The sequence below is a fragment of the Centrocercus urophasianus genome, unplaced genomic scaffold (genome assembly GCF_019232065.1).
Source record: "Centrocercus urophasianus isolate 14NV4802_14NV808 unplaced genomic scaffold, USGS_Curo_1.0 seq_30, whole genome shotgun sequence".
In the NCBI taxonomy this organism is placed as follows: Eukaryota; Metazoa; Chordata; class Aves; order Galliformes; family Phasianidae; genus Centrocercus; species Centrocercus urophasianus.
Window position 1 is genome coordinate 3,861,779 of NW_024884867.1, and position 27,191 is coordinate 3,888,969.

General features: G+C 38.7%; 3 protein-coding genes across 3 annotated transcripts in view; 2 read left to right on the forward strand and 1 right to left on the reverse strand.

The window, feature by feature from the left end:
- GNAZ (G protein subunit alpha z) overlaps positions 1-2,900 on the forward strand; it is a 46,686-nt gene extending 43,786 nt beyond the window's left edge. Inside the window, exon 3 of the mRNA XM_042829249.1 lies at positions 862-2,900. Coding sequence (XP_042685183.1) covers positions 862-1,206 — 345 coding nt within the window. The 3' untranslated portion in view covers positions 1,207-2,900. The remainder of the gene's footprint in view (positions 1-861) is intronic.
- The window catches only part of RSPH14 (radial spoke head 14 homolog), a 69,596-nt gene extending 59,168 nt beyond the window's left edge, over positions 1-10,428 (reverse strand). The window contains exons 1-3 of the mRNA XM_042829250.1: positions 10,230-10,428; positions 8,264-8,366; positions 7,945-8,063 (exon numbers count right to left, since the gene is read on the reverse strand). Coding sequence (XP_042685184.1) covers positions 7,945-8,063; positions 8,264-8,366; positions 10,230-10,428 — 421 coding nt within the window. The remainder of the gene's footprint in view (positions 1-7,944; positions 8,064-8,263; positions 8,367-10,229) is intronic.
- Positions 10,429-13,250: 2,822 nt separating this feature from the next.
- On the forward strand, positions 13,251-23,640 carry RAB36 (RAB36, member RAS oncogene family). Its single transcript, XM_042828930.1, has 11 exons — positions 13,251-13,301; positions 13,998-14,086; positions 15,207-15,295; positions 16,780-16,845; positions 17,425-17,526; positions 19,200-19,264; positions 19,635-19,686; positions 20,713-20,794; positions 21,412-21,502; positions 22,055-22,174; positions 22,368-23,640. The coding sequence occupies exons 2-11, from the start codon at positions 14,018-14,020 to the stop codon at positions 22,430-22,432; spliced, it is 801 nt and encodes a 266-aa protein (XP_042684864.1). The 5' UTR covers positions 13,251-13,301; positions 13,998-14,017; the 3' UTR covers positions 22,433-23,640.
- Positions 23,641-27,191: the final 3,551 nt, after the last annotated feature.

Below are 27,191 nucleotides of genomic sequence, written 5' to 3' on the forward strand. Positions count from 1 at the left end.
GGTAGCTTTTCCTTAAAAAGAAATGAGTGCCTACCTTAGAAATCTTTCATGTAGATAAATATCTGACTAAATACTAGAACACGATGGAAAATATTGACCTTTAGGAAAAATGCCTGATTAAGCTATGATCTGTATTTACTTTTGACAGTACTCGAACGATTTTTATTTTAATCAGCTAGAATACTTTTCAAAACTTTGCATCTGTTTACACCTATTGGTGCCAACCTACCAACAAACAGCCTTGTGAGAGCACCACGGACAGCTCCCGCTGCAGCAGGAGCGCTGAGGGAACCATGCCGAGCAATTACAAAATGGCGGAGGACTTCCAACCGGCATCCCTGCTTTCAGTTTATAGCAGCACTGCACTGCTACTTCCAAACTTGTAACTGTGTTGGTTGCTCTACATCGGTCATCATGGAACTGCCTTTTTAGGGCAGTGCACACAAAGATGTTCAACACATCTGGCCAGATTCAGCGTTCACTTAGAAGTGAACAAGATTCTAGCTGTCCCACCATAGTAGAATGTGGTTCCTTTTCTCATGTATCCTTTACTGTTATACAACTTTTTTCTTTTTCCCCTCACAGCTTAAACCTGTTTTTTCCAAACATTTAGTTTTAGACCTGCCCTCATAACAGTCAGTTATTTGAAAAAATATTAACAGTAATAAGAGCCAGACTGTAGAAAAAATTATCAAAAGGAGTGAATGAAGGTTCCTGAAGTTTCTTGCTCAGGTAAGATGGACAGTTGCCAAATAGAAGAAATGCTCTTTCTGTAAACACATTTTGCTCATTAATAGAAATAATAGTATATTCTGTGTGCTTTCTGAAATGCTATCTACCCTGTTATTTTCTCACCTACAGAGTCGAATGGCAGAAAGTTTGCGTCTCTTTGATTCCATCTGCAACAACAACTGGTTTATCAACACTTCCCTCATCCTTTTTTTGAATAAGAAAGATCTGCTGGCAGAAAAAATCCGACGCATCCCCTTAACAGTCTGCTTTCCTGAATACAAAGGCCAAAACACTTATGAGGAGGCAGCAGTCTACATCCAGCGCCAGTTTGAGGACTTAAATCGCAACAAGGAGACCAAGGAGATCTACTCACACTTCACCTGCGCCACTGATACCAGTAACATCCAGTTTGTCTTTGATGCAGTGACAGATGTCATCATTCAGAACAATCTCAAATACATTGGCCTTTGCTAAAAATCCTTGGGCTAATCTGTTTTGCTGAAGTAATTGAAAAAGAGGCTAACCATTTCCACTTCTTGTGGAAACAATGGGGCAACGCTTAGCCCAAGGAGAGAAAAGGGGAAATCTGATGTATGTATGCAGTTCCTCTTATGCCCCACTAGCCTGTTACATTATTTTTCACAAATACATGTTATGGAGAGCGAAAGTCTCCTCTCCAAAAAAATCACACACACATAACAAATAAAAATGCCCCCAGATGAAAAACAAACCACACAAAAAATTCAAACAAAATCAACAAAAGAGATTGAGGCCTAACTCTGTGGAGATGTTTTCACCACAGTCACTGCACTTCTATTCCATTTGTTTCATTCTATTTCCTACAGTGGGAGTGTTATCATGTTCTATGTAAGAAATAATCATCCAATTGTCCTAAAATTTTACTGACATGAAGATGTAAAGCTGGTGAGTGATAGATGAACTCATTTGCATGATGTGAAGCAGAATGATTGCATTGGGGTGAATAACTAGTTCAAATCAAAAGCTGCAGAAAAGGAGTGCTTAAGGAAAATATTACTTAAAGATATAGAGAATGGACATGTGCCCTCTGTACTGGTACACACAGCCCAACTATATACACAGGCGTCAGGTATGCACATGACTCACAGCATATACTGTGTACACACTTCTGCTTTACTCTTTCATGGACACCTTGCCTGTTAAAGGAATTGTTGGTGCACAACTGTTCTGTGATTTCCAAACTGACTATCAGCCCTTTCTGCTTTTTAAGGCTTCAAAATATGCAGCAAAACTACAGAAAATGAATCAATGAATAGGCCAAATTAAGGTCAGTGTTTCTTCTACGGATAAGGAGTTTTATACATCAAAACAGTCTTCTTTTACATCTTTTTTTGCCAAATCTTGTGGTGTTTCACAAAAAAAAAACCAAAAAAACCTAAAAAACAACACTCTATATTTAAGAAGTAGCTTAGTGTTTCTTTTTTAATACAGATAAAAAATAAATCACAAAGCAGTTTTTTAAATTATTGTTGTAGTGTCTGGACTGCTGAATGTGAAAGTTGCCAATGGACCATTCTGTTCCACTGCTCCAAATACATTCTGGGAACTGTAATGTTGTAACAGATTTCCCAAGAAACAGGAGCCATGGCGATTGTGTAGTGTATAGCCTCCAAAGTCTTTTTTCGTTGGGTTTTTAATTATTTTAAAAAATGTGATGTATTATTAGAAGGTTAAAGATGAGTGATATGAACAATAACTAAATGTCTTGATATTTCAATTTAATAATTTAAATTATTTACAGTTTAGTGAAGTCAAGGAAACTGAAGAGATACATTCCTCAGCTCCAGGTTTCATCTCATAAAGAAACACTACTGGATGGAGTAACATTCCGGCAAAGGTTTGAATGCATAAGAAACTCTGTGGGACTATACTGGAAAATCGCAGATGGATCAGTTGATTCTTTCCCCTGCCATAGAAAAGACTTCTTAAAGACTTCAGTGTAAAGTTGGTGTGTAAATATATGTTTGATAATTGTAAAGCACATACGTACACAGAGACACAGACACACATGCACACTGGAAAATATCCTTCTACTTTTGTTCCCCCTACGTACTATGATTAGTGCAAGAAATCTCAGCCAAGGGCTCTCAGAAATTTAAAACAAAATGGTTAATAACATCAACATTTAAACTGTCCACTTAAAAAATAAATAACTCAAATGATAATGCATTTGTCTATAGTGTGTTCATTACTTAGTGTTATGATATACCAGTTACTTAATTGAATACTGTTATGATTCATTTAAGAATACTGAGTTTTATTAATTGGTTCCAGAATGTTTTGTTCAATTTATTCACTAACATTCAGGAAATTTCAATCTTAAGCAATTACATTTGACCAACTCTGCAAGTTTCAAGGGATGTCTTCCCATGTAATGTCTTTAAAAATTATGACTGCCTGTTGTTGTTAGATGGTTTTGGGAGATCGTTAGTAGCAATTTTAGAAGAGAAGCCATAGATCAAGATTAAGAAGCAACAGGAAAGAAAATTGAGAGGACTACCATAGCGTTTCCGTTCTAAATTGCTTTCTATAGTGTGATACACTTTTATTAGCTAATTGTGAAAATTGTGGAAAAGATTTACAATGAGCCTGGCCTTCCTTTTCCCATTAATGGACTGTGAGCTGGTATGCCCCTTTCACCTCTGGCTTTCATAGTACAGTGGCCATTTCAGGCTGGTGAAAAGAGTGACAAGAAAATACTGGCTTTTATTAGAGCACAGCTTCAAGATAAGAAAGCTGATTGAAAAAAAAGCAAAACGAAAAGCATAGTTAATGTTGAAGAGAATAAGAAATACTTTATCAATTACAAAAAAATTATTCAGTTGAGAAGGTCCTTATAAGTACTGTAGGCAATTTACAATAGCAGTGAAAAACCTAGGGCATTTTATCAAAAGAATAAAGATTTTTCTAAATAAAAGAAGTTAATTGCATTTATCCTCAAATTCTGATTTTTGGGAGATAAAAGAGATACCGAAGCAGTGCATTTTACTACATGTTTGTAGTTAATTTACACATAAGAATGTGATGGAATAAAATAGTAAATAATGAAGTTTAATCAGTTCATATAATCATTCTTTGAATAGCAATGACTTGCTATTAACCTTCCAGTAATTTAATTTCTATGATGTTTTTGATCTTGATGTTCTAAGTAATTCATGGCTACCCTTTTCTAAGGCATTAAATTGTTTTACATAGAAATCAAATGATTTTATTTTCCCATTATGTAAGAAGACTGAGGTGTGGGAAGGTTAAAACCAAAAAGTCTGTATCCAAGACAGGCCCTGAAATGAAACTCCCTAGCTCTCAGTCTTCCACCTGAATAAAGAATGCAATTAAATTGGCAACTATTTCCTCAGCTCTCAGGTTTATCAGTGATACAGTGAAAAAAAAACCTGTATTAGAAGAGCTGGGATGTCACTTTACCTGGACAACAATGACATTCACAGAAGAGATGTTCCATCTGCTGCAATAAGAATGCCATCTGTCCTTCCATTACGTGCATTTCACACAACAAAACAGGTTTCAAAGGGAAAACAGTATCTTTAAACAGTCCTTATTCATAGAACTGATTCATTATGATTTTGTAAAAGTATAATATTGAGGACAGTGAGGGTCAGTAAAGACAGAGGAACTTTAATTTGTTGGACTTCTCCAAAAAAGAGGTCCTGGTAAGCTTTCAAAATCCAGTGTCATCAAATCCACTTCAATTTTTGTCTAAAAGGATTAAGTACTCTTAAAATACAGGAAAGATTATAGCTAAGAACTATTAAATATTTCTGGTACTGTACACATCCTGGGAAAAATAATTCTTTCTTTCACAGCTTTTTTTTGCATTTATTATTGCCAAGGTCACTTATCCTTGCATAATATTCAGTAATGTTAAGTACCTTCTTGAATCTCAACTAATTGTTTTCACGAAGAGTTGAAGTTTTGCTAGTAATGTCTCCTGGCCAGTGTTCATTTTCTCCTGCTACTGGTTCTTTTTCCTCTTTTATCCTCTATTGAATACATGCCAAGCGCACGTACAGCTTATGTTCCTTTTTGGCTAGTATGAAGCCTATTGCTTTATTGGTCCTGGAAATTGCCATAGAAAACATCAGAAACATAACTGGGGAATGCTTTATTAGTTGCTGACTTCTTCCAGGTGATACAAGGTATACAGGAATTGCTAGGCCACACACTGAACCAGTGACTGTGCACAAAGTGAGAAGGCGTGGCTAAGCCAGGGAGCACAGGTGCAGACAATGAGCCCAAATGACCAGAAGAGTTGGGCCCAGACCCTGGGGTCTGCCCCTCCTCACCCCCATTTAAGGGTTAGCAACTGAAAAAGTGTGCCTTTATTTGAAGATTGTGTCCTTTTTGAGATTATCAGCCTTTGGAAAAGGTAAGCTGCTTTTGTCAATATTGCTTTCTAAACTCAATCATGTCTAACACCTTTACAAGCATGCTTCTATTCTGGTAGAAGGCACTATCAGGCCTTCCATTGTGTCACACAAGGTTATCTAGATGAGAACTGTTGAAGGGAATATGAAGACAGATGAAGCTAGATAGCTTTTTGAGTGGCTGAAGGTGACAATTACCAGGCAAAGATGATTCGTTTGACGTATTACACTGATTGAGAAATAATTTCACATCTTCTGAGGATCAGGTTATTTTGTTTTTTATTCCCCTTCCTTCCCCCCAAATGTCAAACTATGCTATATAAAAATGTTGTCTGAAGAATGCTATTCAAGTCTAGCTTAACCATGGCAAGGATTTCTATCTTGAATAAGTTCTAAAGCATTTTTAGTAGCAAAAAGGAAATGGTCAAATCTGGGATCATTTCACAGCTGAGGAAATGAAACTTTAGAAGACAATTTCACCTAAAAAGGCATAATTCAAGGAAAGCATAAAGAGGATGTGAGCTGGTTGAGAGTTCTGAGTATAGGATCAGAGATTAAAGTTCTGTTTGCATCACAGATGTAAATAATTCCTCTACATCCACTTTAAATTTCTCATAAAGAGAAAAAAAGAATAGGGAAAGAGTTGGCCCACAGAAATAGAGTACGTGAGTACTGTAAATACCAGGGTTATACTGAGAACTAATGAAGGGAAAGAAATTCTATACAGACTATAATAGCAGGTTTCTAATTAATTAACTGTTGTTACTTACATCTGTAAGGAAATTGTAATGAAGGCACTGATATACAGCATTTACTAAATAACTAATTCTAAAACTAAATACTTTTCCCCTTATGCTACTCGTTAGCCTATTCTACTTTCTAAAACTCTAGAACTGTTTTCTGGAAAAAAAAAGTTTGTTACTGATAACTTGATTTGGAAAACCCAGTTCTTATCTGCCACCAGTATCTAACAGAAAGGTAAAATGGGAAAACAGCTATTAGTCTTGGCTCATGAGATACTTCGAATCAGCTGTCCTCAGAATTGTAGTCTGTCTTCTGAACTTTCACTAAGTTGGGATTGTAACAGGATTTGGAAGCTGCTCTTTTATATGGCAGACTTCTGCTCACTTCAGAGCTTCTGTGAAACCTCTGCCTTCAACCAAAGGCAATGTTCCAAGGAGAGAGACAGCTCTCAGTGCAGCAGGGGTTGAATAATCTTTCACTCCAGGAGGTAACTCTTTTCTCCTTGTATAGAAGAATCTCACATTGTCACTGAATTGGTGTTGTACAGCCCTGATAACTCCCATCAGTGACTCCTGAGCTAAGATGAAATATTCAGATGCCTGCAGGGACACAGATGGAACAGTGGTGGTAGACCTGTCCTTGATCTCTAAGTGGCAGTATGATGTACAATTACATATCCTCTACTCTGGGGAATGTATTTTGAATTCTTAATAAGCAGTTTTTTATGTTTTGGTACCACCAAGAGCTAGTGCTGCTTACTGCTATAATATTTCTCTAAGCAGAAATGATGATTGTGATAAAATGCTTTCTATGTAACTCTCATTTTTAGTTCATTTTTTTAAAACCTGTTGAACTGGCAGTCTGCTCACAAAAGACCATTATTTAGAAGCAAACTGTTAACCAGTTGCAGCTGCTGACACCCAAACTTCCAAGCAAGTGATATATGTCAAATTACTAGATAAAATGCACTTGAATTCAGCTTTTGTGAATAGTTCCACAGAGTAAGGAATATAGTACGTTAAAACATAAACATAGGTGAGAAGTAAATTCCCTTCAACTTCTACTGACATAATAGAAGTGAATATTTAAAAGGATTTTTAAAAACCCAACAAGAAAGCTTTTCCTGTGTCCAAGTTGAATTCTGAAGCAGCTGAAACAGAAGTACAGAAGTACAGAACTTCAGAAGTACGACTGACTGAATGCATGTTGACTGTTCTTAACTTCACTAACTTCAAAATTTGCTACAAACTGAAACATTCAAGAAAACAAGGCACACTTGCAATAGTAGACATAAACTAAAGCAGCAAATATTTAACCGTTAGTCTTCTATGATTCTTCATCCTTTGCTATTGCCAAAGTGAATATCTACTCCTAGCTGTCAAAACTCTGACCTCACAGTCACAGAATTGCAGCTCAAATTTGTGCAGCCTGTTCAAAAAAGATCATAAAATATCAAACTATTAAGAAAAGATACTTAAGCAAAGTGGAAAAAGTTGTATCTTAAGAACCTCATGCCAAATAGGTGTTTGCATACAACATTATTTGTACTTTGCAAGTTTAAGCCTCAAATTCATATCTTAAAAGCCTTTTGTGCAGAAGTTCCTAAGCTGTGAAGTGGTTTCCCTGTTTAAACTGAAAATTCCTAAGTAAAATGAGACGATTGATAAGGTCGTGCATTAGATGTGACTAGAGGTACAGTAATCTGAAGTTTATAGATATGAATAAAGTTCAGTACAGACTGAACAGCAAGGCTTATTACTGAAATATGGAGTTTTGAAAGAACTAATAACCACTGTAAAAAATAATAATGACTACTGATCGGTATTAAAAATAAAACAAAAAAACAAACTTAGTAATATTTATTCTATTAAGTCTTTGCTTCCTTGAAGTTTCTATTATGATCTACTATGATCTATTATAATCACAGGATGATACCTATCTGTCTGCACCGGTACGAGGCAGAATTCTTTAAAGGCAGAGAGATGAAAGAACACTGAAGTCATTTGTTTTCCCCTTTTGAATAATTAATTACTGAAAAATCCCCTACCTTCAGGTAACTTGGCCATCATGTCAAACACTTGATGTGTGTTCTTCCGACAAATGTCTTCTGGGTCATCCAAGAGTTCAGTGAGGACAGGTATGACTGCATTTTGTATCAATCCTTGCCTATAAACATTGGAGAACAGATTTAACTAAGCATAATATAACTCAAATACTTGGCTGTTGCATAATCTCTAATTAAATATTATATTAAATATAAGTTGTTTTCATTGCTTCTATCTTGCAAAAACTTAGAAATTCTGTTTTTATTTCTCACAGAAACTTCTTTATTACTTCCTATACCATTAGGTAGGAATTATTCCTACCTGCCAACATTATGCATCGACACTATATAGAGAATTTCTGTTGTCTTCTCTCGGACAGTACTGTCATGATGCTGCAGCAAGGTCTTCAAGTTCTCCAAGAAACCTGTGTGACACAACCATTGATTTTAGTATTTATAACTTCAGCACTAGTCTGATAGTGCAATGCTCATTTCTACCTCACAACTTCAAGTGCAAGCAGTCTGGTTTTTCATCTTGTCCTGGAGTTGAAATTCTCAGTGTGGTACTGCAAGTATAGCAGAAACTTAAAGCCAAAAATGCCCTGTTGTCAATTCTGAAGTGTATTCATATTAGAATAAAAATGTATATATCAACCCCACATAATTGTCTGATTTGACAGCTGATGAGAATAATGGAAAGTTCCCATTGAATTAACCTTGTGTTGGTTAATACTAGAAACAAGCTGCTGAATTCTGTACCTGATTACGTTCTAACCTTGCTAAGAGTTAGGAAGTTATATAACTCTAAAAACAAAGGTATACTGATGTCAGTGGTGCTGTTACTGTTTCAGAAAAGTGGGTGTTTGCAGATTGACTACGTTTCTGTAAACGTTAAGTCTCGCAAGGGCTGTGTAAGAGCACAGAGCCTTACCTTCCACGTGCTGAAATAAACTTGGTTTGGCAGTAGAGAAAAGAAATTAGTTTTTTCTTTCTTTTGGAGAAGAAAAAACTAATGCTAACTGAACAACGATTACATTATTTTGTATGACTATTGGTGCCTCTTATGAAGAAAATGTGTGTGATAGTGACAAACCTAAAGACTACTTCATTTTTACACAACAATACTGTAAATACACAACTGACTACTAAAAAATGTTATGAAGATAACCTTGCATAACTTTTTTTTTTCCCTCAACTGCAAATTTAAGATTATTCCTAATGTTAGGATACATATTAATTAAAAATAGTGAGCAGATTTAATCCTGAGAAGTATAAAAAATCTGGTTATTTAGTTTTAATTTCTTATGAAGTTCCTGAGGCTCCCGTTACAGTCTCATTCTACAATTATCATGAGACTTCTGAGAAATATTCTGTGTAAAGCTCTGATGTTTTGGCTCTCCAGTAGTTATAGCTGAGTGTGCCGTGCTATCCAATGCTGAAGGAACGAATGCCAAAAAGTGACTTCATAGCCCTTGCAAATTAATTTTGGTTAATCACTAAATGAATCACTAGTCCACTGAGGTCGAGTGGTACTTTATGTTTGAGGTACTCAACAAGATGCAGGTAGATACCTGTTGAATGAAGAAATATAAAAGGGGGTCGTTGTTGCTATTTTTTTCATTCTCTATAGTTATAGTATCTCAGAAGGGCTTAAGTTGGAAGAGACCTTAAAGCCTACCCAGTCCCAACGCCCTGCCATGGGCTGCTTGCCAGCCACCAGATCAGGCTGCCCAGGGCCCCATCCAACTTTGCTTTGAAGGCCTCTAATTGTGGGGCACTCGCAGTTTCTTTAGACAGCACTGCCAGGGCCTCACTGCCCTCAGAATGAAGAATTTCCTTCTAATATCTAATTTAAATGTCCCCTCCTTTAGGGTAAAACCACTCCCTGTTCTTATCGCCATCTGCTCATGTAAAAAGTCTCTCTCCTGTTTCAAAGCTTCCTTTAAGTCTTGGAAAGTGGCAATGAGATCTCCCCAAAGCCGTGTCTTCTCCAGCCTGAACAAGCTCAGTTCCCTTAGCCTGTCTTTAAAGAGGTGTGGATTGTTCTTTTTTTTCTTTTTCTTTTTTTTTTTTCTTTTTTTTCTTTCTTTTTTTTTTTTTTTTTAATGATAACATAATATTCTCTACTTTTTACGGTTCAAAACAAGTAGAGATTAAAACCAGGATATCTTCCTGGCCATTTCTCTCTCATCAATTATACTGCAGGAGTAAAAACAGGACAACACAGTACAGCACATCCCTCTCTGTCACCACCAGTGTGTCAAAGCTTATGGCAGCAAACCACTTACCTATTTGGACTGCCTGGTAGATATTTTCTGGGTCATGGACCAGATCACAGAGTGCCATCAATGCCCGTTGCTGAGTCAGCACCTCAGGAGATTGTATCTCTCCATTCAGTTTAGGCAGAGCTCTCCTCCCAAATGCAATAGGAGCTTTTGTTGGATCTACATCAGGGGGAAGCTTGGCTGAGACAAGAGTACTTGCCATTCCTGATTTGTCTGGGGAGGATTCTTCTTATACTTAAAAAATACTGTAAAATGACTCTGCTTGGTGACAAATAACTGATGTACCAAAGCCACCACTATTAATTAGCATTAAAACTGAATGGTTCTGTCTCTTCAAAGCACAATTCTAGCATGCATGAGGTTTTAGGAAGCTGTGAAAGAAGAGGCTGGGATGGTTCATCAGATGAGCTGTTCTTTCTGGTTTGAGCTTCTACTGAATACTGTAAAATATCAAGAGAAGAAGCAAGGAGAAAGCTTGAAATTGTGAGAGAAGTGTTTTTAAAGGGTTAAAACCCCTTTAGAATGTTCCATGCTACCGAAGGGACTCAAATTCTATCAAAAAGCCATTTTTCAGAAACACGGTCTTTCTAAAGGTTTGTAGTGGAAACCTGCCCTCGGAATTCGTTAATGATCCTGGAAAGAATCGCTGACCGCCCGCCGCCCTCAGCGCAGCAATGGAGCAGCCTGAAACCCTGGAAACTGCTCAACACAACAAAACACAGCTGCACGGAAAAAGAAAATCATATATATATAAAATCCTACTTAACAATAGCATCTGTTTCTTAAGAGCAAACCAAATGACCGTAAAATCACAGACGCCGCTCTCAGGCCGAGCCCCGGTTGCTGCTCTACGGCGCCTGCGCGCCCGCGTTCTGGTTACCACAGCAACCCGCCCTTTGCGTAAGCCTAGCTCTGTGAATAAAAACTGCGCGGCCCCGTGCTCCTTTCCTCTACTGTTTCTAGCTTTGCCTCAATAGCGTAAGCAGCGCGTTCGGCGGTGGTTGTTGAAAGGCAGTGGCGTCCGCGGCGTGGTTGGTGAATCGGAATGTGTGGCCGCTACTAGCGTGGGGCGAGGGGAGTTGAGCGGCGAGCGGCGCTTGGTGGGTCCGCGTGTGAGGAAAGGGCGGGAATCGCTGCCGTGTGGGAGCGCACGCCAACTGCCTTCTCCGTAAAGGAGCTAATGTAGTAAAACACTGGAATAGATTCTGGTTTGTTGATCACCAAGATCCACAGAAGAAAAGTACTGCTTTAAAAAATATCCTCGGGAAAGGGTGCTTTTTTTTCCTTTTTTTTATTTTTTTATTTTTTCTTTTTTTTATAAGAACAAATTCATTGAAGTGGAAGTTAGTTTCCTTGAATGAATTAGATATTTACAAACCAAAGACTTTTGAAACTTCACCATTTCTATAGAAGAATGTGAACTTTTGTCCAAGTAGATGGCACACGCAAAGGTCAAAGCTTTCTCACGTCCCTCAGCTTTAACTCATCTCATCCTTTTTTCACCACACCTTGGTATAGTGATTTTAATCAGTGGTCATAGCATTAAGTGATTTTATGCAGAGTTGAAGCCTTCAATCTTTTGTCTGTGGCTGATGCCGTTGATGGGAGCGATGTGATGCCATGGAGACTTGTGACTGAGCTCTGTGGGAAGAGAGAACCTGGATCTCAGTGCCTATAATTCTCAGCACTTTCAGCAGCTTTGTGTTTCTTAAATCACTGGCTTGTTTCCCCTGACGTTGCAGCTAATTTGTTGGTTTGGTAATTGTGTGTTTGCGAGAGAAACTTTGTTGAAATACACCAAAGGAAAATGGCCTGTTGATTTTAAAACACTTCTCCTTGTTTACCTTGGTCCCTCCTGGACTTTGGATTCACTGAGATGGTTAAATTGATTATTTTTTCCTAGCTTAGTTTGTGAAAGAGCTCCAGGAGACGAGCAGTGAGTCATGCTGTGCACTCAGGACAGATTGGTACATGCTGAGGATGTGCTGAGCCAGAACTAGGAGAAAATGGAGCAAATCCAGTGTGTGCGATGCTGCTACCAACCAGGAGGGTTTCTTTTTTTGCTTTCAGAACTGTTATTTTGGAGCACATCACGAAGCGGATCCAGGTTTGGAGCAGTCAGGAGTATGATTGATAGAAATGTGTATATGGTTAAAAATAAACACTGTCATCTTTGGTCCTCAGTGACACATCGGCTGTAAGTTTGGGTATTTTGTTTGTTTGTTGGTTTGCTTTCAGTGTGGATCGAATCACATGAGTGCCTGAAGTGATCCCTCACAGAAGATATTCCTCACAAAAGAGAATAAAATGGTAATTCTAAGTAGTGGTCTGGTAGTTTTGTTGAACTTTATTCTTTGCTTATGGTTGCAAAACAATTGTAGGGTTTTTGTTATATGCTGCACGCTTTCTTTTTTTATTATTTACTTGTCCTTTAATTTTTTTTTTTAAATGGGAGACTTTTGTCTCCTGGATGTTAAGAACTCCAAGCCTGTTGCAGCATTATGGAAATACGATTATTTGAATGTGAGAGCTTTTATTTTTTTCCTGAAATTTGGAAGTTTATATCCAAGTGAAATGAACAGCAAAACCTTTTAGCATCCTAAATGCAGTCTAAACTAAGTTGATTAACAACACTTAGGCAATACAGAAGAGCAATGGGATTTTTTATTCTTTATTATCTTTATTGTTTGATATGCTATCAGTCAAGATTGGTAATTACTAGAGACGTTTATGTGATTCAAAATGGCTCATAGTTGCATGCACATCCTGACTCTAAGGCTGGAATGAAAGAAAGCTGAAATTCTGGGGTTGGAAGGGAGCAAAACAAAACCTTTGGAGGTTTTTTTTTCTTTATAGTTGCTAATATGCATAATATTAGAGGAATCTGCATGGCCACTATAACAGGTTTGTTCTTCTAAAACCAGAGCCCTGCGTATGGTTAAATTACTCCATTCCAACCCCGCCTTTTCAGTCCGTGAGAGGAGGAGAGGAAGGGAACTGTTGCAAGCCTGTTGCCATGGGCACGCGGCTGCAGGCGGCTCGTGTGGCTGGATCCTGCCGCATCTGCACTGCACGGTGAGTCCTTCCTTGTGTTTGCTGCATGAGGATTGCTCTCGTTAGATTCTTCTGAATGCCAGTAATGGTGCCTTACAAAGAGTTCCCTCTCAATAACCCACAACCCTTCTTTTCATAACGATATCATTGCTTCTCAAGTGAGATATCTTGATTCGCTTGTAGTTTTCCTGTGAACACTGTTCTTCCATGTCAGACTAACTACTGATTTTGTTCCTTATGAGCTGATGTTGAGTGGAAGTTTGTTGTTGTGCCAAGAAATATGGCAACTTTGTTGTTTCTCCTTTCCCCTTCTGACCTAATGGAATCTGATATGCCCTAACATTAATAAACATGCTTTATGCAGTAGCATTTAAAATAGTGAGGTGTGGGCTTTTTAAATTAAGCACTACAAAGTCATTTGAGGACTAAACTATAGCAGTTGTGTTGAATTAAGTGAACAGTTCTCTGTCCTCCTCCAGAATTACTCAGTGCTTTTCTACTTAGAAAAAGCCACTATTTCTTTCTATATTTCTGCAGACAGAAATCATCCTTTTTCATGAGAAACATGTTTTCTTTAACACGAAGTCAAAGAGCTGCCAGTTGTACTAGGAGGAAACAAGTCCAAAAGGACTGTTCATTTTCTGTTTTTAATGTTTTTCCTGCGTTGAGACAATTCCTCAATATTTTGTCTCACTTTGCATGTTTTCTATCTGGCAGAACAGACCTGAGTTTGGAGGATGAGGTCCAACCCAAAGCATATGGTTCCCCCAGTGAGCAGGGACAGAATAATCTCCCAGTTTCCTAAGGTAAGAGTTCTTTATCACTTTGCTCAGAGGATGTATCACCTGCCATGCCTTTCCCTTGTGCTAATAGTATTTTGGTTTGATGTATATTTGATGTCTTCTGTTAAAACTGCAAATCATTTAAGTATTTATTTCAGAGGTGAATGTGACCTTGTTTTCCCATTCGGTGCTGGTGCACTTAATAATAAACCAGGTTTCTTCCTCTAACCTTAACAGAAAGTGACTTTTGCAACAGAAGTGTTACCTTACAATATCTGTTCTTTTAGCCAAACATTTATAATTACCACGCTTACAGAGTTCCTACACTGAGAGGAAATTAGAACCATAGCTGTTATTTAATATTCAGAAAGACTAATTAGGTCTATGTGGAGTTTTCACTTGAAGGATTTGAAGCAATTTTAATCTTCTGTGTGAGTAGGAAACTTAGTCATACTGTAGATCAAATGTAGAAGGCACTGTAGGAAAACTGATAGTGAAGATCATCTTACCCCCAAAGAGTTTTATCCTTGAAGTAGAATGGAATGGTTAGGGGCAGGTAAGGACAAAGAATTGCCATTCTGTTTTTGATTTTGTTCAAAGCACTCTTTTGAGAGGATTTTGGACTTCTTTCATTCTCAATCTCAACCTCCTATTTTGCTTTTAATTTTATGAAAAGTGTCACTGTTATTTTAAGTAAATATGAGGCAAAACATGCTTTCCTTGTTTGTAGCCTGCTAAGCTTAATGGAAAATTAGCAATAAAATCAGTGCTTCTCACAAGTAAGAGATCTAAAAGGCTTGTAGTCCAAATGATTTTCTAGTGATGCATTCCCACTTGTGTTCTTCTTGAATGTCTTAGATTATTGGAATTATTTAAGATAATTAATATTGTACAAACTGATTGACAAATATATTTACTGTGGAAGTTCATTAGGGCTCTGATAGTTGGTGGAGCTGTACAAACATACCTTTGCATCAGCCTTACTGCCTTCTAACCCAGACTGTCCCTTTTCATGAGCTGGAGTATCTCTGTGCTTCACAAGCTTTTTGAAGTAATCTCCTTTTCTGTCTCACCTTGCTGATTTGGCTTGTTGACAATAGGCATTATGGACTTTATCTCAGTAGCTGTTCTCTTGTGTCTCCAGTGGTACACTCCTGAGGCGTGTCTGCAGATCAAAGACCACTTCCACGCACAGCTCAGAACTGCCTGTCAGCAGAGCACTGGAACAGCTGGGCAAGTTTCTAATAACCCAAGTGTGCAATGAGACACAACTGTTTTAACCTCTTTATAGCCTGACTCCTCCATAAGCTTTTCCTGATACCACATGTTGAGCATTCCACTGTGACTGTCTCCACGGTTCTTCTATACCATTTCACAGTAAATGAATGAAATACTGCTTCTTTATATGTTTTAAAGATCTTTTTCTTCCTGGCTTAAGTGAAGTTAAAGAAACAGAGTTGTTACTTAGTAACAGATAACTTAGTTTAAAGGATTAACCGTTTAAAATTAGTGTTGAATTTTGGCCATGCAAGTCAGCATGAAAAGCAAGTCCTAGAGCATTTGCAAGGACAAGAACAGATGTACTGGCACCACTAGAGAGTACAAAAGGACTGCATACTGAGTGTACCAAGTAAGAACTAGATAAAGGCTTTGGAGCAGATATAAACACAGCAGTTTTAAGTTGCCTGTAGCACATAAGAATCTAGCTTTAATATTTTAAAAGTATCCATGCTGAGAAGTTGTCTTAAATGTTTCCTTAAAACTGGAGCAAAATTCTGGACTAAAATTCTAATGAAAAATAAATCTTGAATTCTAATGTTCTTTAAATTTTTTTCTAGTCATCTCTCTCCCAGAACACACACCTGTAGTAGATTTAGTTTGCAGTGAGTTAAACCAGATATAAGCAGATACAGCATTCAATACAAGAGTGAATCTTTTGTTTAAAAAGCCATTCTTTGATACAGAACAATATTAAACCTCCTAAGCCATTTTTGTAGCATGTGCAGGGGAGATGTCAATCCAAGTTTCAGTCAACAAATACTGTACACTCATTTATCCACCTGTATCTCCTGACAGATACACTACATTTCAATTTTAAGAGTGCAGGTGAGTCACCTCCAGCCCATCTGCTGTATTCTGCGGGAGAACCCAGAGCAAAGAGGATTATTTGCATGAGGCAAGCTTCAGATTAATGTTATTTCAGGTAGTCAGAAAATGTGTTGGCTCTGACCATTATTTTTTTCCCAGAGACAGATTCTGCAATGGGTTTTATTATCAGCAAATTATTTTATTATCAGCAATTCCATATTTGTGCACTTAAGATTTGATTCTATACTATTTAAGTCAATGAAAAACTCATAATTAATTTTAGTGGCAGAAAAATATAAACTTGTACTTTTGAAGAGCTCTATGGATGTAGATGCTATATGGTCTTAAGTGCAAACTACCAAGTGTATAATCTTTCCTTGAAAGCATTTCTAATAAGGTCTCTCTGCCCCATAGAAATTATATGCAAAGTAAGAAATGGCTAATTCTGCTCTGGAGTTTTTGATCTTTTTCTTTCTTACTATTTAAGACTCTGATCCTTCTGCATTCAAGTAAGCTGGAGTTGCAGATGCATTAATCACTCGCAACTTAAGGATCTACATCAGAATTGCTACAGTGACAATATTGAAATTACTACTAAAAGCATGAAATATTTTGAATATTCCTAACAGGCTGAAAATATCCAAAGTGGTTGTGGTTGGCGACGTCTATGTTGGGAAAACGAGCCTCATCCACAGGTATGGTGTATTGCAGCAGATGGATTGGTTCAGTTCTTTTCCAAGCTGAAAGCGTAGCACTTGTTGCAGTAAAGCTTTCAGGAATCTGAACTGAATATATATTCAATCAAATATGATATAGTGCAGTATTTGCCAGACCTTGCAAATTTGGTGAACAGAGCTCTGAATTTCTGTAGCTTGTAATTGCATTCTGTCTGTTTGCATTTTCAATTATTTCTGTGTTCCAAAGGAATCTTGCTGGCTATTAATCTCATTAATAATCACATGTTCCTTTTGTATTTGTGACCCAAAATATATTATTCTGTAACTAAAAATTTGATGCTGCCTCTCCTAGACAGCGCAAAAAAATTGTTTTGATTCTTATTTCATCCTGAGGACTTGCTAGATGTATGTACTTTCCAGTTTGTTATTCACTATTTTTTTTATTTTTTGATGTCTCAATGTTTTTATAAATGCTTCTGCACAATGTAACCGCTCCACTATTAGTTCTTTTCTGTATAATTTATCTTAGTGTTACTTTGCAGCTATTTGTAGCCATGAGTTACTAAAACTTCATCCTTGCCCATTCCTTCATTGCAGGTTCTGTAGGGATCATTTTGAACGAGATTACAAGGCGACCATTGGGGTGGATTTTGAAATTGAACGTTTTGAAATAGTTGGCATACCATATAATCTCCAGATGTAAGTTGAAACGTGGCTTAAGTTCCACATGCAATACAATCTCAGAAGAGTTTAAGTTGCTACAGGCTCTGGTAGTACAAAGATATAAAATAAATAAAAAAGCCCATAGCATAATATGATCTGAAAAACAGGTTCTGCACCTGCACTTGCAGTTTTAATGAAATAAATGAACAAGTGAAATCTCTAATTTCCTCTTGGATCTCACATTCCTGGAAACATTAGAATTTTGTCAATGAAAATTCATTTTGGAAATCTTGCACTATTTGCAGTTCTTTTTTACTCAAGCTTCGTGGAAGAGGAGCAGAAGCTTTTGCAACTCGTCTTGTTGGGTGCTAGTGTTGTATTACTCTGCCATTTGGGTTTAGTAGGCTTTGTGAGCACAGAACTTGACCTTTCTGAAGGGGCCTGGGGGGTTCCCTGCAGTAATTGAAGTCAATTTTATGGACTCTGATTATTTCAGCATCTCCTAATTGCAAAATAAATGTCATTCCCTAAATCACAAAAAGATCTAAGCGACGTTTCTGATTTTTAGCTATGTTTATCAGCTTAGTGGGAATCCTGGCCTTCTCACACCTGCTTTGGTTCCACTGGAGAATGTCCTTTGCTATCTTACCTGGCTAACTGTATTGTTCTATAATGTGCAGTATTTAATTATCTGTGCTATAGCATGATCAGAGCAGAGATACAATTCATTGAATGAAGCATTTTAGTGCATGAATCTTAAGAAACTTCTTGCTTAGGAACACATTTTCTCTGAAATATCAGTGCCTAGAGATGTAAACAGATGGCCAGTGAGATTTACTGAAAAACACACAAATTATTTCCTATCCATTTCGGTGCCATTTTGTTTTTGAAAATTCTATTCAGCACTGCCTTTCTGGAGTTTGAATGCCTTTAAAATCTGCAGTGATAAGTCAGTATGTTGTCAGTTGAGACAATAAGGTTCATGGGCTGCTAAACTTCAGGTTATGTTGTCTTCAGACTCCTTGGTGGTGATGTAGAACGTTTCCATACGATAAGCACTGGTGCCCCCTCTTGCTGAGAGATTTCTGTACAAGCTACGTCTGCAAGTAGTGGCAGTGCTGTGCTGTAACAAAGTCCCAGACCTCTGTAGTATTGGCTGTAGGTGGGAGAACTGTCTATCATCTTCATGGATAAGCAGCTCTTTCTTTCCTTTTTCAGTTTTATTTATTTACTTGCTTATTTATTCTTTAATGGAATTGTGAATGCACTGCTATCAAAGTATCAGTTGCAAGACTTCAGCATGAGCAGATGTATGATTTGTCTGGTATTAGTGCAGAAAATGCATTTTCAAAATTAGATTGCCATGGAAAGATATAAATGTGATGTGGATGAAGTTGAGATGTTTTAAGAAAAGAGTATTACAATGCAGAATACAAATGTTTGAATTGTGTCTCAAAGAACAGTCTCCAAAATGACCAGTTAAAAAAATTCACTCTGGATAAAACCAGAACTGGAATGGCTTAATTAAGTAATAGAGCTTTACTTGTATTTCTATCAGAAGTTAATGAATAACATGTTCCAGATGGAGAAGAGTGTAATACCACAGAAGTGTTACCAACTTGTACCAGTCTGTTGCTTCATTAGTATGTTTGCTCAGGTTACGCTTGATTTCATCAACCTGAAGTTTCTTTTTTTCCCCCACTGCACAGATGGGACACAGCAGGTCAGGAAAAGTTCAAGTGCATTGCATCTGCTTATTACCGAGGAGCAGAGGGTGAGACCAATATTAATTTGATACTGCCTGTAACAGGAGATTGTATATACACCTATATATGCTCCTTGGAAAGACACATGTAGATACATGCAATGGAATGGCATTTTCGTTACTGGGAAGAGGGAGAGACTGAAAATCTCATGAATGCATTTGTTGCAAGTTCTGAATGTTGTGATGATGAAATTAAAAATTGCTACCTGTGTCTTGGGAAGGGTGGGGGATCAGCCTAACAGTGTCTCCTAAGTCCTCCATGTTAAATCCACTGTTGTACTGTATGTGTGTTATTTCTGTTTAACAAGATGAGTTAAACTGGAGAGATTTCTGATACGCTTTTAAACTTAATTACTTTTTTCCTGTCCTTTCATTACAGTTATAATAACAGTGTTTGATCTAGCTAATATCCAGACTTTGGATCACACCAAGTAAGTTTCCTTATTTTGGCTTAGCTTTTACAGCTTTCACAGAAGGTTTAATTGCATTGCAGTCTGCAGTTGCTGAGAACTTGCTGGATCCTGAGAGTGTTATATACCTACACAGACCTTGCGTTTTTAATTCAAGATGTATTAGTTCAATACTTAAAATGGTTTGTTTATAGCAGCACACCAGCTGATGTGAGTAAACTTGCTTCACTTTAAGCACAGGCAGCAAAACACTGTGAATCTGTGATCCACACTGCTGTCACCAGGCTGAGAGCTGACATGTTCTATCATGCTGTTATGACAGTAAAGCAGATACGTGTCTTTCCACAGCTTGTACTTTGTCTTATTCAAATGTGTACTGGGGTCTTTCCTCAGACTACTGCTGTGGCATTTAATGCATCCACAAAAGACTTCATAAAATTACACATATATTTGTGTGTGTGTATCTGCTTGAATGAAAATAACTGAAACATTTGAACCTGATTTCTGCCCCCACGCACTCTTCCTTCCTTGCCTTGTGCTGGATGACTCCAGAGGAACTTGGTTGCCAGAGTAACAAAAATATACAGGTTTATGAGACGAGTCATGCAATTGGGGGAGATGCTTTATAATCTTACTGAAGAAGTTATTACACTCTTTTTTTCTCCCTTTGTTGCCTAATCTGTTATGTTGTTTATAATTTTTTCTTCTGCTTCTTTTTTTTCATTATCACTGTAAAAATTTTGCCTTTTCCATTATACTGAGTATTATTATACTCGTCTCTGAGTATTAATATAATTGTAGAATTTACACTCTACTGTGAGCATGTTTCCACTTTTCAGTAGTGGAAGGCATGCATTCGGTGCAGTTGGAATAGCTCCTGTTCCCTTTCTGTCTCAAAAAAAAAAAAAAAAGACAACAAACAAAAGGCCTCTGGCACTCTTGCATCAGCTCACTCTCTGGCTTTTCTTGTTACCCTGTTATGTGTCTCTGTCTCAATTATTCCATACTGCCTCTGACTGATTTTCTCATCTCTCTTCTGCTTTTCAGACAGTGGCTGGAAGATGCTTTGAGAGAAAATGAGCCAAATTCCATCTTCATCTTTCTGGTTGGAACAAAAAAAGATTTGGTGGTGAGCAAATGGCAAGATACTGATATGACTGATCACAGGTAGCAAATGAATGGGAAAATGAGGTGCAAGAAAGAAAACTGTATGAAAGGGGGAAGAAGTCTTAAAGAAGAGATAAGAGAAATTTAAAAACAAAACAAAACAAAACAAAAAAAACAGGAGGTGTGGAGAGAAAACTTTGTATTTGAGCATATTAAGAATAGATTGAGTAGAAAAAAAGGATCTGAGACAGAAGTAAGAAGGACTAAACAACAACAAAAAAAATCATTATGATTACTCAGTCCTGTGACTTTCTGCTGAAGGCAAGTGATTGGACAAGAATTTGAAGACCAATGACTGTGCTGTTTTCTTTGTTGCTCTGTACCATGCTGCATAGCTAGGTACAATTGTTGCCCTTGTTGCTTTGCTTCATGTAACAGAAAGTAGATGGGGGCTTCCAAGTTAAGTAATTTATTTTCCAAGCATCTGAATACTTCAGCTGTCTGCTTGCAGGAGTTCCCAGGGAAGGACAGAAATGCTACAGTGAGAACAGGAAGCATCCCAGTGTAGGTGCTAGCACTACTTCTGTGTTATTACCAGCATGCTTCTTATGCTAAAGGTATTCCTTGGTTTTTACTTAGTCAGATGCTGTTTGTGAAAGGACAGAGCTGGATGCTATCCGCTTTGCCAATGACATGCAGGCAGAATACTGGTCAGTTTCAGCCAAAACAGGTAAGTTACTGCAAAAGGTATAAAAATAATGTAACCAAAGAGGCTAATGTTAAAGTGGAAGGATGCTGAAGTTCCTTATACCTTTATTTCAGTGTATTTTTAAAGATCCTGCTGCATTTTACTGCTTTCAAGACTTCATATTTATCAATGGTTGATTTTCAGTTAAGCATCTGCACGTGTGCTTTCACTGTTGTGTTTACAGAAAGGTGTGCTTAAGCTACTGCAGTGTCTAAGCATGTTTAATTCATGGATGATTACTTAAAGACATGTATGCACTTTTACTTGATTAGGAATGAAAATATTGTGCCACAAACCGAGATCTCCTTGTTGCTGAGTTTAAAACAAACAAAAAACCAACCAAACAAAGGGTGCATTATTCTAGAGTAGGGAAAAAAGGGAATTTCTCCCTGCAGTGATCAGAAGACAGGTTGGTGGAGATGCCTGATCCTTCCCAGTATTAAGCAGTGGTCTGTTCACAGGTGTGCTTGTTCGTACCTGATCAGGCACTGATGTGCAGTTGCAAAAACGCATCCTTTTTGTTCTGTTTCCTAGGGGAAAATGTCAAAGAGTTCTTTTCCCGAGTTGCTGCCTTGGCCTTTGAACAGTCCATGATGAGGGAGCTGGAGAAAACTACGGGGCACATGGCTCAAATTGGGACAGGAGACCTCATCAGTACGTTAAGTTTTGCTTGTCTGTATTTTGCATCAAGGACTGGGGAGGTTTTTTGAGCACTGAAGCCTCTCTCACACAACTGCAAGCATATTAACTGCAGTCTTTTGAGGGGCTTCATTCAACTCTTACTAGCTTTAATATTGGGTGATGTTATGTCTTATGAACTGAGTTTATAACTTTTTGGCTTCTACAGGGCTGGAACAGAACCTGATGGAAATCTCAGAAGGCAAAGCTCAAGAAAGCTCAAGTTGCTGCTGATTTTCAACTCTTTCTGCAAATGCCACACTGCTCTGTAGTCCAACATACAGCACCTGCAACAACAAAAGCTCTAAAATCAGAAGTAAAAATTTGCATTTTTAGAAATGAGGGAGAAAAATATTATTCAAACTATCTTTCTGAGGGCTCTCTTGTTGTTGAAGACTTGCTTGTGCTGGATGGTATTGTTACATGAACTTTTCTCTGTGTAGTGGAAATATGACATCCTTGTCTCAGCGCAAGAAGACATTGCCAGCACCGTGTGCTCATCTGTCTGCCAGAAAAACTTGTAGTCAAAAGTTATGTAACTTTATCATGTTGGGTTTTGATAATTCTCTAGAAATCTTGATTACTGAAGTTGCATCCTCATGGGAACAGAATACAAATGGCAGTTCAGAGAAAAGGGTGCTGAGAGCGGCCTGTCAGAATCTAAAGGGAGCAATATGGGAACAAAGGGCACAGAGTCTTCAACAGGTCTCAGTGGGTTCAAATTAAGAGGGGAGATTTAGATTGGTTATAAGGAAAAAGTTTTCTGCAGCAAGGGCAGTGAGGTACTGTCACAGGTTGCTCAGTGAGGTGGTGCTGCTCTGCTCCTGCAGGCATTCAAGGTTTAAATGTCATCTAGCCCAATTCAAACAGTCCTATGATTCTGAGCTAAAAATATTCTAGATTCTCAACCATTTATTTCATCTAAAATTGTCTTCTATGAAAAAGTGAGTGGAAAGGTGGCTTGCAGCCTTTTAATTACTTCTATTTTTCCGTGGCTTGTGATGTAAGCTAGAGCAATTACAAATAATGTAATAGAGATGTAGGATCTTTTTTTTCTTTTTTTTTTCTCTTTTGCAATTGATTCTGTTGGCAAGGTCAACAATGTAGCATTTGGTAAAGAAGATGAATATGTGGGTATGTAAGGAGTCTGACTGTGGAATATCCTGACCTGCATCTCTTTCACAGGATGATGAATACACGCTCCACTGGTACTGTGTCTGATACTGAGTGGGCACCAAAGCCACAGTCTTTGTGCTAACTGAGCTTGAATGAGAGTAGAAAGACATTTCATTCTACTGCTGTGTATAGTGCATGCATATAAAACGCGTTGCATTTCTGTGATGCTTTTCAGAAGCAATTTTACAAGCCATTAGAGCCACATGGCCATTGCTTCATACTGTGCTGTGAGTGCATGAGTACTGCTAACCTCATATTACTGGTAGAAGCTCTTAAAAATAGTATTAAAATCCTTTGTTTGCACATAGAAAATTTTCTATGAACTGATTTGAAACTCAGAATTTTGTGTGTTGTTATCATCCATTTATTCTCAGTTTGTTTCCTTGTTAAAGATGTTATTGTAAGAGGAAGTAATTCATATAGTAGTTATTCTAAAGATGTGCTTCAAGGCTGTTTGCTACCATGATGAACAGGCTCGAGCCTGGATTTCTGACCAAATTGTGCTTGCATCTATATATTTTTTGGACATAAGCAGTCTTGTTATGCAGTTTGAGCAATCCTGAAGTGTGTCAGAGAAGAAAACTTGGACACAATACCAGTTACTGTCATTGGAAGGACAGTAACTGACCTGTAGGGTGGACAAGTTCAGTGTGGCTGCAGCAGCAGTCCTTCTGCTGAGTATTATCTATACCCATGGTGCATCCTTGTAGTTTCATGTGGCTGTTACTGAGCAGTTACTGGTCTGCCTCTTTCCTAGGAGCACTGATAACGGTCCTGGAGGTCAAAAGGCAGGTTTTGCAGGATGTCTTCCTGTCTATGCTAGGTAGGTGCTAGGTTTCAGTGCAGACACAGGGTTGGTACCTACAGTGTAAAATGAATCAGAAGTAAATTATATATATATAATTCTTGAAGTAAATAAAGAAGATAAATCACAGACTCTGTTGCTGACTGTAATTCTCGTACAAAATTAGAGATATAATCTCTTCAGCAATGCAGTTGTGTTATTTTGAAAATCAACTGGGACAGTTTTCCTAATGATTAAGTACACTGCTTGAGGTCATTAGTGGTTTGTATCTTCCGTAGTTCCAAAAACTTTACCCAAAACTGCATTAGTCTGTTAGTCAGCAGCTATCCTCTGGAGATGGCCTGATTCCATTCAAGCTGTGAAGGATGCTTTGAGACCTTTTTTAAGCCCCTGTGAGGCTGCCCCTGCAAAGTATAAATAATTGATCATCGAAAATGAATCTTAGATCTTACAATTGATGGATTGCTTAGGAAAGCACAAAGGGAAGCCTAACCTTGGGTGGGAAAAGAAATATCAGATTGCAAGTTCTTAAATGTTTTTATCTTGTTTATGTTGCATCTATGCTTGTTGATCCATTTTATCAGCAATTTCAATTTGCTTTGGAAAGCCTTCAGATTGTGGAAAGCAGTGTCAGAACAATTCTGTTAACTCTGAATGTAGGCAAGCTAAAACATAATTTTTTTTACCAGGTGAAGCCTTCATAGTGTTGATAGCACCAGTTTCAGAACCATTTCCTCTGTAGTGTGATGTATGTTGGACAGGACTTCAGGAGATTATTGGTCATGTCAAACTACCACAAAAGTGAGTGCTACCTTACGCTACAAAGATAGCTCTTAATTTCAGCCACGTGTTTATCAGAAATCAGGGTTTGTTTCTCCTTAAAAAGCCCCCACTTCTGTGCTTCGTTTTTTTTTTTTTTTGTTTGTTTTTGTTTTTGTTCTTTTTTCTTACAAATACTCCTGATTCTCCCGCGCTGGGAGACACAGACAGAAAAACAAACCCCCAAACCAACCGCAAACTTCGTAACTGTGAAGCTCCAGCGCTCTAAACGCCAAGCGCATCAGCTGTTCTTTCCCACAAGAGGGAGCTCCATGGTCAGTTCGGTGCTCGCTCTGTTTCTGCTGGAAAGGCCGGGCGAGGCAGCAGAGGGTGCGGGCTGGATACGCACTGCCCCCTCAGCACAGCACTCGCTGCTACAAATCACCGATACGTGTCTGCCACTATGGCCTTAATGAAATTTTGTAATCTCTTAAAATGAATGCATAAAGGAACAGCATCAATTCAGAGACCGCTTGAATTTCTGACCTTGTACCTCAAGAAATACAGAGGATACAGTTGTTTAACAGTATTTGCCACAAGTGAATTGTGCATACAGAAAGGCCTCCTATGATCCATAAGAAATCTTGATGCAGCTGGAGATGGCACAGATATGAAAAAAGTGAGCCCAAATAGAAAACACTCCAGAAATAATTTTAAAAATAACAACAAAACCAATGGCACTGAATTAAAAGCAGTCTCCAGACTCACAACGCATCCCCATGGTGTAATGTATGTGCCAGTATTACAACCATGCTAGCACAGTCTGAAAGTTAACCTTACTAGGAATACATTGCATATCAGAATGTCAGTGGTCAAACAGGCATGAAGGCAAGTAGTAGCAATGGTGAAAAGCCAAGTTGTCTTCCTGTGAAACATTGAGATTTCTTGGAAGGCTTGTATAGGTATTGACTTGGTATACAGATTTTATTATGATTTTGATTATAATCTGGTTTTTTTTGTATAGATCAGTCGATGTGTTAAAAGCTGAGAAAACAGGTGCAGGAAAAGAGGTTAAGGGCAGGAAACAAACAGCAAGGGGGATGCACTATTTGAAGCTGAACGCATGATTGGCCATTTGTGATGTCTGAAAATACTTTGTGTTGTCTCAGAACACGGAGAGGAAAATGGTTTAGTGGGTTGTGAAGCACTGCATATTTTGAAGGTAAGAGAACTGCTCCTCTGGCTCTGTGCTTCTCACTCTTAAGGAATTGCACCACTTGTTGCTGGTGCTATATTCCACCGTCTTTTCTCAAAAAACATATGAGAAAAGATATACGTCACTTGTGTGGTTTGTCCCACGTCAGACATAAAAGGAGCAGGTTTATGAGGGATACTGAGATGTGCAACGTTTCACTTTTCTCATCATCCAGAAAGGAAATACGGTGATAAATATGTCTGTAATTCCACTTTTCCAGGGGCTGAATTAGTATGTGGAAAGGGCTTAAGCAAGGCTGTGTGCCATGGTTTGAGAAGCAGGAGAGTAAGCAGCCAAACTTCTGGTCATAGCTCACCACCCTTCACTCTGAGCTAGAGAGCAGTGCTCTGAATTGTTTTGGCTAGCATAATATATAAGGCAAAAGTGAGAGTGATGATGGAACAAAGCAGGTTTGGTTACTACTATCGTAGCTATTTTGAGTACCAGCTTGTCATTTATCAGCTTACCCGATCGTGAAGGAAGGCTCGAGTGAAGGAAGCGCCCACTAATTAACGGCTTTTGCAGCTGTGGGGGCAAACGTGACCTTTGAAGGCGAGCTGCATCAGTGCCCGAGGGGAGCGCCGCTCCGAGCACCGGGCAGGGCGCTCCGTTTATACACGGGACGAGAGGGCGTGGATGCAGGGGCGGTCCGCGCACACAGGGACGTGCCTCGTCCGAGCCGAGGGCTGTTGGAGCCCGGCTCGGTTGCTGAGCGGTCCGCGGCCGCAAGCGCGAGCGGACGGGCGTTTACACGGCGTGCAAATCCGCGCCTTTGTCTCCCCGGCGGCCGCCTTCGAGCGTGCCGGCGGGAGCGGCCCCGGGCCGGCTTCCCCGAGCCCGGCGGGGTCCCGCGGGCACGGCCTCCCTCCGCCGGCCCAGGCTGCCCCTTTAAGAGAGGCCCCGGCGCCGTGTCAATCGCCGCGCCCGGCTCCTTTCCTCTCCTCCCCTTCCGCAGCGCTGCGATTCGGGGTGCCGCCGCCAGAGCCGGGCCGCGCGAT

Bases quoted from the DNA above. Each gene is read 5' to 3' on its own strand.
- RAB36 (XM_042828930.1), top strand. From the start codon at position 14,018: ATGAGGTCCAACCCAAAGCATATGGTTCCCCCAGTGAGCAGGGACAGA. The intron at 14,087-15,206 runs GTAAGAGTTCTT...TTGTGTCTCCAG, and splicing joins TAATCTCCCAGTTTCCTAAG to TGGTACACTCCTGAGGCGTG. The intron at 19,687-20,712 runs GTAAGTTTCCTT...TCTGCTTTTCAG, and splicing joins CAGACTTTGGATCACACCAA to ACAGTGGCTGGAAGATGCTT.